General features: G+C 48.9%; 1 protein-coding gene and 1 long non-coding RNA gene across 2 annotated transcripts in view; one reads left to right on the top strand and one right to left on the bottom strand.

Annotated features, from left to right (window-relative positions):
- The first annotated feature begins 3,089 nt into the window (after positions 1-3,089).
- Positions 3,090-4,454, top strand: LOC105521322. The gene is made up of 2 exons (XR_001003254.1): positions 3,090-3,594; positions 4,391-4,454. It is a non-coding gene; the product is annotated as an uncharacterized LOC105521322 (long non-coding RNA).
- Positions 4,455-10,759: 6,305 nt separating this feature from the next.
- TRNAU1AP (tRNA selenocysteine 1 associated protein 1) overlaps positions 10,760-11,391 on the bottom strand; it is a 20,366-nt gene continuing 19,734 nt past the window's right edge. The window contains exon 8 of the mRNA XM_011955666.1: positions 10,760-10,997. Coding sequence (XP_011811056.1) covers positions 10,861-10,997 — 137 coding nt within the window. The 3' untranslated portion in view covers positions 10,760-10,860. The remainder of the gene's footprint in view (positions 10,998-11,391) is intronic.

An 11,391-nucleotide genomic window follows, 5' to 3' on the forward strand; every position in this document is an offset into this window, starting at 1 on the left:
CGGGCAGATCACAAGGTCAGGAGATCGAGACCATCCTGGCTAACACGGTGAAACCCCGTCTCTACTAAAAATACAAAAAAAAAACTAGCCGGGCGTGGTGGTAGGCGCCTGTAGTCCCAGCTACTTGGGAGGCTGAGGCAGGAGAATGGCGTGAACCCCGGAGGCGGAGCTTGCCGTGAGCCGAGATCGCGCCACTGCACTCCAGCCTGGGCAACAGAGCAAGACTCTGTCTCAAAAAATAAATAAATAAATAAATAAAAATTAATAGATTAGGCACAGGATGGGTGTTTAATTCTCGGCAATCACCACTAAGTTTTCATACTGAGACTTATTCATTCCATGGACAAAACATTGCCGTATGTGTGGTGCCTGAGGTGGGCTCCAAATTCCAGTCCTCTCCTCGCTTGCAATATCTGTGTGATCCATTCCTAAATTTCCTTATTTTTATGTATTTATTTATTTATTTTTGAGACAGAGTCTTGCTCTGTCACCCAGGCTGGAGTGCAGTGGCATGATCTCCGCTCACTGCAACCTCCGCCTCCTAAGTTCAAGCGATTCTCCTGCCTCAGCCTCCTGAGTAGCTGGCATTACAGGCGCGCACCATCACGCCCGGCTAATTTTTGTATTTTTAGTAGAAACGGGGTTTCACCATGTTAGCCAGGCTGGTCTCAAACTCCTGACCTTGTGATCCGCCCACCTCGGCCTCCCAAAGTGCTGGGATTACAGGCATGAGCCACCGCGCCCGGCCAAGTTTCCTTATTTGTCAGAGCATACACAGGGTTTTTATGAAAACTAGATCAGATAATCAGGCACAGTTTAAATAGCACGCGCTCAGTGAAATTATGTATTAGTGAAAGAGACAAGCCTTGAATAAAGAAATTGCCTTTCGGGGAGTATGACCCCCTCCCCGAAACCCACTCAGGCGCTGCTCGCTCGCACTCCCACAGAACTCTGAGCAGAGCCCGAGCCCTTTCCCAGCACACGGGGTTCATTTCTAGACTTTGAAAGATATCCCGGAGACAACTCCAGAGGCCAAGGCGGGTCGGCTTCCTGCGTGGGCCCAGTGCCGAGCACTGAAAGGTGAAGGCGCTTCTTCCCGCTGGGAGGAAAGCCTCCGGCGGTTCGCGCTTCGCAGGCTGGGGATGGAAACGCGCGTAGGGCGTGGGAGGTGACGCACTGACAACGCCGGGGCGAGCAAACTACAATTCCCAGGCAGCTGTGCGCCACGCGCGCGGCCGACTGTCGGGAGCGGTGGCCGCGAGGGGCAGCCTATATAAGCTCTTGCACGGAGCTGCAGCGCCCTTTTTCCCCGCCTGGGCTCGCCATATTTAAGCTTCTTTTTACCTCACTGCAAGCCATTCCCCGCTAGTTGCTGCTACCGTCCCGCACTCGCCGGGGCTTTCTCCCAAGGCCTCGATATGGTGGTGAACGTGGCACGGAGGAGTCGGACCTTCCTACCCAGTGGGTCCGAGCTCCAGAAGGGACCCTCGGTCTTGAGAGGGGTCGGATCCCGCAGGGGCCGCGCCCTTCTCTCGCTTCGGCCTGCGCAGCTCTGCGCTCTGGGCTGACAGGTGAGTGTTGCCGGCAGGCGGCCGGGTTTATGGAAGGGGTTTGGGACCGGTCTCCTGGGGGATGCGGGGATGAAGCCCTGGGCCTGAAGTGTCTTAATTTGGGGGAGGCCGCCTGCTGGTGTCAGGATGGCCTCCAGCTGAATCTATGACAGTTACCAGCTAAGTGATTTTGGGACTAGTGACTACGCGCGAGGCCTCTGGAGGTCGCCCTCGTGGACACGGTTTTCAGAAGGACGGGTTTTAGGCATTCAGACCCTTGTGTGCATCCCAGCTTGTTGCTTTCAGCCTCGCTAAGTGACTAAGCGACCTTCAGCAAGTAACTTAATCGGTCTAAACCTCTTATCTGTAATAGGCGGATAAAAAGGTCCCATCAAGATTGAGAAAAAGCACACCAAATATTGGCACAGCGTGGGCGGTGGGGCCCACAGGATGACTTAGTCAACAGAGATTCCGGTGCACTTCCGCAGGTAGTAATGATGGACAGGTGAGGCTTTAGGTGGCTGCCCTGGGATCTGAATTGCCCCTTGGCCCTTATCGAAGCTGCAGCTGCTTCCGCATAGCTGCTGTGGTCAAAAAGGAGCCCAGAGTGACAGTTTTCCTTGACGGTCGCCGTTCTGTTTGTTGTAACTGATCTGCAACATTTTGGGAAAATACAGTTCCATTATACTTGCTGTCTTTCAGCTGTAGCCAGAGACCTTTATCAAAATGGGCCTGTTTCCTCGGACCAGCAGAACGGTTGGGGGTTTGCATGTACAGTTAACCACCATAAGATTCTCGTACTGGGAAAATCCAGCTGGGATGTGACACAGCTTAACTGATAGCATCAGTATTCGGACCAAAGGCTGGTCAGATTTGTATCGTTCTGAGGACCAAATGATGGGAGCAATAAAATTGTTCTTGACAGGTGTTCTCATTTTGCTGTCCAGATGAAGACTCTGAGATGGCAGAAGGTGATCTGTCTGGTGATCGAGGACTCCCGGGGTCACATCAGTGATGAAATGCAGGGGACCTGGTAGGTTTCTTTTGGAGACTGACTGGGGGCTCGGCTCCCTGGTGGGACAGAACAGCATGTTTCCAAGGGCTGTGGCTGGTGGTAGCCATGGGATCTCCAACTGCATGCAAGAGCAACCTGGAAAGACTTTGACAGCGCAGGTCAGTACAATACCTGCAAGCTGCCACTCAGCTTTCCTATAATGTTTCAGGACCAGGGCTGGAAGCCTTCCACGTATCAACTTCCAATGTAGATGGGTGTGGGTTTTTTTTGAGGCGGAGTCTCGCTCTGTCACCCAGGCTGGAGTGCAGTGGCATGATCTCAGCTCACGGCAACCTCCGCCTCCCGGGTTCAAGCGATTCTCCTGCCTCAGCCTTCTGAGTATCTGGGATTACAGGTGCCCGCCATCACACCCAGCTAATTTTCTTGTATTTTTAGTATAGATGGGTTTCACCGTGTTGGCTAGATTGGTCTCGAGCTCCTGGCCTCAGGTGATTCGCCCCCTTGGCCTCCCCTCCCAAAGTGCTGGGATTACAGGCATGAACCACCACTCCTGGCCAGTTTAGCTTTCACAGTAAGCTTTTTGTTCTGCAGGTTGCCCCCAAGTTTCCTGGCAGCGTGTGATCCTGAGGAGGTGAGCTTGTTTCTGGAGCTGTGCTTTAAAATTTAAGGTAAAGTTGATGTGGAACACAGCTTAATCCTCCTGTTCCCTTTCCCATCGGATCTGAACACCGGTCTTGGTGGTCGTAAAAGGAGGAAAAGTAATAGTGAAGCTGGCCTGAATGTTGTAATCTGGTATATGGCATGTGGGCTAGTTTCAGACAGGTTCAGAGATGGTTGGATCTCTGAAATTGTAAAATGAAATATAGGCTAAGGGAAGGATGTGTAAGAAGCTCTGGAGGTTGGTATAGTAATAGCATTTGGGAGGGATCTGTCATAGCTTTCTTGCCTCTTAATTAAGGCTGTTGTTTTCTTTTAGATTCACGTTACATGCAAAGCTGTCCTTGCGTGACTAGGGACCTATGGAGTTGGGTAAGTTAGTGACCACGAAGCTCTGTCAGCGTGTAGCTGCAGGTAGTGCTCAGTTGTCGGGGATCCTGTCCTAAGTAGTCAGCCTAATAGAACTATAAGGTTACTTAGGTCTGTGTCGAAGTTTTTTTTTTTTTTTTTTTTTAAGACGGGGTCTTTGTCACCCAGGCTGGAGTGCAGTGGCACGATCTTGGCTCATTGCAAACTCCACCTCCCAGGTTCAAGTGATTCTTGTGCCTCAGCCTCCTGAGTAGCTGGGACTATAAGCATGCACCACTATGCCCGGCAAAGTTTTGTACTTTAAGTAGAGACAGGGTTTTGCCATGTTGCCCAGGGCAGTCTTGAACTCCTGACCCCCAGTGATCTGCCTGCCTTGGCCTACCAAAGTGCTGGGATTACAGGCATTTTAGTAACATTTACATTTGGCCTTCCTTGTGTGCCCTGTTTGTTAGCTGTTCATTACCAGAGGGCAAAGATGCTTAGAACATGATTTGCCCACCCTGCAAGACCACATATTGCTGGAAGTTGAAGGCAACAGAGGGCACCGTGGGCCGCAAGGCCTGGTAGCCGCAAATGTTTAGTGGTGGTTGGAGCTCATGATGCATTCTTTGGTAGGACTTCAAGGGGTTCCATGTAGCACACACTATTTAGAATGACTGGTCCAGGATGAAACCTAATCTGAGTGGACATCCATGGATGAGAAATGCGGATATGGGACTGAGACCAGCTCTTAGGAAAATGCCTGGGTGTGGGGGAAATCTGGGAATTACTAACACAATGGCTTACACTTCCTTTGCAGGAGAATCTCTATGGGAAGCAGAAGGCAAGACCCCGGTCGTTTTAGGTAGAAACAACAGCATGCTCTAGGTGCAGATCAATTAAAGATTAATAAAGACTGATAAAAGTATATTTGTGTTTGTATTTTTTTGGTCTCTACAAATCTGGTCTCTTCCTAAGCTCAAGCAATCCACCTCCCAAAGTGAGCCACCATGCCCAGCCCTTTGGAGATTTTTTTTATCATCTACGATGAATGCTTTGCCTCAAGCAGTAAGCCCCCAAAATTGCTCTAGCATAAAACTAGAATCAGATGCAGCTTTTATCATAAGCCCCAGAGGGGCCAGCAAGTATGGGTGCTTCCCCATTCTCCAAAGTTCATAGGGAGGAGCTGCCTTCTCCCCTATCTTAACTTTCTGAACTGCTTATCTCCCATATTGATCCTAAAGTGATCCAGCCAGGCCTTGTATATGCAGATGCTGAATATACAAAAAAAGATGAAAATAAGATGAGACCCATTCTTGTGAGCATTCTTAGGCCACCTGGCCTGCTCTATCACCCCCCCACATCCTACCCCCTAGCGGTGTGCTCTGCCCCTGCCACAGTGCCCTACCTAGCTGCCAGACTCTAAGGTTAGAACAGCAGGTACTATAAATACTCCAGAGAGCCTTGATTTACATAACTGAGAAACCGATAACCCAGGCTTTAGTGTGTGGATCATCCCAAGCTGCTCATCCCAGTTTTGGGTAACCCCAAAGTGTCCTGTGTCCAGGAGTGGATAACTGTCTGGACAAAGGATTCCTGTGAAGGAAAGCAATTTGAACCTTGTTTAAAAGTTGTTCCCGTGGTCTTCAGACTCAAACGGTCAAATGAATGCAGCAGTGTTGTAGAAATACTCGTGATCTCCAGAAACAGTCATTAAAATCTTACAAACCATATTTCCAAAAAGGTTTCCCATTTCTCCCTCACATAGTGCAGCCTGGCTAGTCCTTTGGCCTGGCTACATCATGGCAGGGATCTCTGAAGACACTGTGTCCAGGGGCTGCCAGTGACAGTCCATCAGAGCATCATACAGCTCCTCACTCTGTTCCATGAACTCTTTGTTGGCCTCAGTCACATCCAGCTGTGGCATGGGGTCTGGAAAGAAAGCAAGGATGGGGTCAGGGAAGTCTAGGGACAGCTGCAAGGGATATGGTTCAGTTCCCTTCTCCCAGAACTCTGATCTATGGTAAGGGCCCTGTGCTGCCAGTTTCTTTTAGGAAGTGAAACCACTGCCTTGCAGGGTTCTGGGGAAAATGAAAATAGGATAACGTATTTAGAGGATGGAAAAATGGCAGCCGTTAGCCTACATCTATTAAAAGCTACACGTGTGTCTCTAGCCATCATGTATCCTAAATATTCTAGAGGTCTGCTCCTCACTTCAAATGTGGGTTTAGAAGGTCTGATCAAAGTTATTAAGTCCAGAGCATCATCATCTCAGCCGGGCACAATGGCTCACACCTGTAATCCCAGCACTTTGGGAGGCCAAGACGGGCGGATCACGAGGTCAGGAGATCGAGACCATCCTGGCTAACACAGTGAAACCCCGTCTCTACTAAAAAATACAAAAAATGAGCCGGGCAAGGTGGCGGGCGCCTGTAGTCCCAGCTACTGGGGAGGCTGAGGCAGGAGAATGGCGTGAACCCGGGAGGCGGAGCTCGCAGTGAGCTGAGATCCGGCCACTGCACTCCAGCCCGGGCGACAGAGCGAGACTCCGTCTCAAAAAAAAAAAATAGAAATAGAAAATTAGCTGGGCATGGTGGTGCATTCCAGCTACTCGGGAGGCTGAGGCAGAAGAATCACTTGAACCCAGGAGGTGGAGGTTGCAGTGAGCTGACATCGCACCACTGCACTCCAGCCTGGGCAACAAGAGTCAGACTCCATCTCAAAAAAAAAAAATTGTAAGATTTAAGCTCCAAGCATTTATAGAGGCTCCAGATAGCAACTGTAAAAAGGCAGACCATGTCCCGCCTGGTGACTACACTCAGTGCAGGTAACAGCTTATGGGAACAGATCAGTGAAGGGCTTAGTCAAGGGCAGGCATTTGTGTGTGGTTCAAGTCGATGGGTACACAAACAATAAAGCATTCTGCCTCACTCTGAAGACAGAGCCTGGAAGACAGGCTATTGAAGCCAAGGGGTAGATGAAGAAGGGTAACAATCCAGTCTGTACCCTCCTGACCGGGCAGTTATTAGGTTCAATGGTAGTCTTTAATAATGCAGTGGTAGAGCATCAAGTCCAGGGAGAGAGTGGACTGCAGGGATTCTAAGCGCCCCTCCACCTCCTGCTGCTGTGTTGCACTTTGCAACTATGTTGAGCTTTTTGTTTTTGTATTTTTGGGGGGATGCAGGGTTGCTCTGTCGCCCAGGCATGTGCAGCCTTGTAAACACTGCTCACCGCAGTCTCAACCTCTCAACTCCCGGGGCTCAAGGGATCCTGCCACCTCAGCCTCCTGAATAGCTGGGACTACAGGTGTGTGCTACCATGCCAGGTAATTTTTTGTACTTTTTGTAGAGATGGGGGTCTCACTGTGTTGCCCAGGCTGGTCTTGAACTCTGGGGCTCAAGAGATCCTCCAGCCTCAAATTCCCAAAGCTACGTTGATCTTGAGTAAGAACTAACTTCTTCATGTCAGCTTTCTAGTCTACAAGACCAGGATAACTGTGGTATTTACTTCTAGATTGTTCTGAAGATTAAATGACTTAATATATGTAAAGTACTTAGAACAGTGACTTGCACATAAAGCCTCAATATCTATTAGCTACTATTACTGATAACTGTTTTTGCCTCAGTATTATTTTCTGTCTAATGGGAACTGGAATGGCATGTATCCATCCTGATAGCTGAGAGGTAGCAGTGCATGGCATAAAATACATTGGCTATATAGGCCAGGCATGGTGGCTCACGCCTGTAATCCCAGCACTTTGGGAGGCCAAGGCGGGTGGATCGCTTGAGGTCAGGAGTTCAAGATCAGCCTGACCAACATGGTGAAACTCTGTCTCTACTAAAAATACAAAATTACCTGGGCATGGTGGCACACGCCTATAATCCCAGCTACTTGGGAGGCTGAGGCAGGAGAATTTCTTGAACCCAGGAGGCGGAGATTGCAGCGACTGAGATTGTGCCATTGCACTCCAGCCTGGGCAACAAGGACAAAACTCTGTCTCAAAAAAAAAAAAAAGGGTCTGGCACGATGGTTCGCACCTGTAATCCCAGCACTGGGAAGCAGAGGTGGGTGGATCACGAGGTCAAAAGATCGAGACCATCCTGGCCAACATGGTGAAACCCCGTCTCTACTAAAAATACAAAAATTAGCTGGGCGTGGTGGCGCGCACCTGTAGTCCCAGCAATTCAGGAGGATGAGGCAGGGGAATCACCTGAACCTGCGAGGCAGAGGTTGCAGTGGGTCGAGATTGTGCCACTACTCTCCAGCCTGGTGACACAGCGAGACTCCATCTCAAGAAAAAGAAAAAAAAAAGGATGAAAAAGAGATTGGAAAATTCTAAGGACTTATATATGGATATTATAATGAGGCTACTTATCTCTAGAAAGAAGGCAGTGTCTCCCAGGGGCAAACAACCAGAGGCTTGAGTATAAAAAGACCGGACTGTCCCTCAGCAGATCACTTGGGCTTTCCAGGCCACTAGTTCCCCATCTGTGAAGTGGAGCTCCTATGTCCTTCCCAGCCCACCCCACAAGGTCACTACAGTTGGCATCACATGAGAGGACACAAGAAAGTGCTTTAGAACTAGACAAGCTTGTTCACGCCCTAAAAGGGACTTGTTTCCTTTAACGAACATTTTCTTGACAGAAAACATTTTCCCTATGACTTTCTCTTGAAGAATAATCCTCAAAATAGATTTCAAACTTTGAGTCTTTTTGTACCTCAAAAAAACTTTTGACCAGGCACAGTGGCCCATGCCTATAATCCCAGCACTTTGGAAGGCCGAGGTGGGCAGATCACTTGAAATCAGGAGTTCAAGACCAGCCCGGGCAACATGGTGAAACCCTGCCTCTACAAAAAAATAGAAAAAAATAGCCAGGCATGGTGGGGCACAACTGTAGTCACAGCTCACTGAAGCCTCAACCTCCTGGGCTCAAGCAATCCTCCTGCCTCAGCCTCCCCCAAGTAGCTGGAACACAGGCGTGTGCCACCATGCTTGGCTTTCAGTTTTACTTTCCTTTTTCTTCTGTGAAACTCAGTGAAAATTATAAATACTTGGCTGGGCAGGTGGCTCATGCCTGTAATCAAAGCAATTTGGGAGGCAGGAGGATCACCTGAGGTCAGGAGTTCAAGACCAGCCTGGCCAACATGTTGAAACCCCATCTCTACTAAAAATACAAAAATTAGACAGGCGTGGTGGTGCATGCTTGTAATCCCAGCTACTCAGGAGACTGAGGCAGGAGAATCACTTCAACCTGGGAGGCGGAGGTTGCAGTGAGCTGAGATTGGAGACTGTACCACTGTACTCCAGCCTGGGTGACAGAACAAGACTCTGTCTCCCCCTAAAAAAGAGATGGGGTCTCGCTATGTTGCCCAGGCTGGTCTCAAAGTTCTAGGCTTAAGCCATTCTCCGACCCACTTTGGCATTCCAAAGACCTTACAGGCTTTAGCCACTGTGCCTAGCCAGTAAACAATTTTTTTTTTTTTTTTTTTTTTGAGACAGAGTTTCACTCTTGTCACCCAGCCTGGAGTGTAATGGAGCATTCGTGGCTCACCGAAACCCCCACCTCCCGGGTTCAAGCGAGTCTCCTGCCTCATCCTCCCAAGGAGCTGGAATTACAGGCATAAGCCACCATGACTGGCTAATTTTTTTTTTTTTTCAGACAGAGTCTCACTTTGTTGCCCAGGCTGGAGTGCAGTGGCACGATCTTGGCTCATTGCAAACTCCACCTCCCAGGTTCAAGTGATTCTTGTGCCTCAGCCTCCTGAGTAGCTGGGACTATAAGCATGCACCACTATGCCCGGCAAAGTTTTGTACTTTAAGTAGAGACAGGGTTTTGCCATGTTGCCCAGGGCAGTCTTGAACTCCTGACCCCCAGTGATCTGCCTGCCTTGGCCTACCAAAGTGCTGGGATTACAGGCATTTTAGTAACATTTACATTTGGCCTTCCTTGTGTGCCCTGTTTGTTAGCTGTTCATTACCAGAGGGCAAAGATGCTTAGAACATGATTTGCCCACCCTGCAAGACCACATATTGCTGGAAGTTGAAGGCAACAGAGGGCACCGTGGGCCGCAAGGCCTGGTAGCCGCAAATGTTTAGTGGTGGTTGGAGCTCATGATGCATTCTTTGGTAGGACTTCAAGGGGTTCCATGTAGCACACACTATTTAGAATGACTGGTCCAGGATGAAACCTAATCTGAGTGGACATCCATGGATGAGAAATGCGGATATGGGACTGAGACCAGCTCTTAGGAAAATGCCTGGGTGTGGGGGAAATCTGGGAATTACTAACACAATGGCTTACACTTCCTTTGCAGGAGAATCTCTATGGGAAGCAGAAGGCAAGACCCCGGTCGTTTTAGGTAGAAACAACAGCATGCTCTAGGTGCAGATCAATTAAAGATTAATAAAGACTGATAAAAGTATATTTGTGTTTGTATTTTTTTGGTCTCTACAAATCTGGTCTCTTCCTAAGCTCAAGCAATCCACCTCCCAAAGTGAGCCACCATGCCCAGCCCTTTGGAGATTTTTTTTATCATCTACGATGAATGCTTTGCCTCAAGCAGTAAGCCCCCAAAATTGCTCTAGCATAAAACTAGAATCAGATGCAGCTTTTATCATAAGCCCCAGAGGGGCCAGCAAGTATGGGTGCTTCCCCATTCTCCAAAGTTCATAGGGAGGAGCTGCCTTCTCCCCTATCTTAACTTTCTGAACTGCTTATCTCCCATATTGATCCTAAAGTGATCCAGCCAGGCCTTGTATATGCAGATGCTGAATATACAAAAAAAGATGAAAATAAGATGAGACCCATTCTTGTGAGCATTCTTAGGCCACCTGGCCTGCTCTATCACCCCCCCACATCCTACCCCCTAGCGGTGTGCTCTGCCCCTGCCACAGTGCCCTACCTAGCTGCCAGACTCTAAGGTTAGAACAGCAGGTACTATAAATACTCCAGAGAGCCTTGATTTACATAACTGAGAAACCGATAACCCAGGCTTTAGTGTGTGGATCATCCCAAGCTGCTCATCCCAGTTTTGGGTAACCCCAAAGTGTCCTGTGTCCAGGAGTGGATAACTGTCTGGACAAAGGATTCCTGTGAAGGAAAGCAATTTGAACCTTGTTTAAAAGTTGTTCCCGTGGTCTTCAGACTCAAACGGTCAAATGAATGCAGCAGTGTTGTAGAAATACTCGTGATCTCCAGAAACAGTCATTAAAATCTTACAAACCATATTTCCAAAAAGGTTTCCCATTTCTCCCTCACATAGTGCAGCCTGGCTAGTCCTTTGGCCTGGCTACATCATGGCAGGGATCTCTGAAGACACTGTGTCCAGGGGCTGCCAGTGACAGTCCATCAGAGCATCATACAGCTCCTCACTCTGTTCCATGAACTCTTTGTTGGCCTCAGTCACATCCAGCTGTGGCATGGGGTCTGGAAAGAAAGCAAGGATGGGGTCAGGGAAGTCTAGGGACAGCTGCAAGGGATATGGTTCAGTTCCCTTCTCCCAGAACTCTGATCTATGGTAAGGGCCCTGTGCTGCCAGTTTCTTTTAGGAAGTGAAACCACTGCCTTGCAGGGTTCTGGGGAAAATGAAAATAGGATAACGTATTTAGAGGATGGAAAAATGGCAGCCGTTAGCCTACATCTATTAAAAGCTACACGTGTGTCTCTAGCCATCATGTATCCTAAATATTCTAGAGGTCTGCTCCTCACTTCAAATGTGGGTTTAGAAGGTCTGATCAAAGTTATTAAGTCCAGAGCATCATCATCTCAGCCGGGCACAATGGCTCACACCTGTAATCCCAGCACTTTGGGAGGCCGAGGC

Source organism: Colobus angolensis, unplaced genomic scaffold (genome assembly GCF_000951035.1).
Source record: "Colobus angolensis palliatus isolate OR3802 unplaced genomic scaffold, Cang.pa_1.0 Scaffold4, whole genome shotgun sequence".
NCBI classification, from domain to species: Eukaryota; Metazoa; Chordata; class Mammalia; order Primates; family Cercopithecidae; genus Colobus; species Colobus angolensis.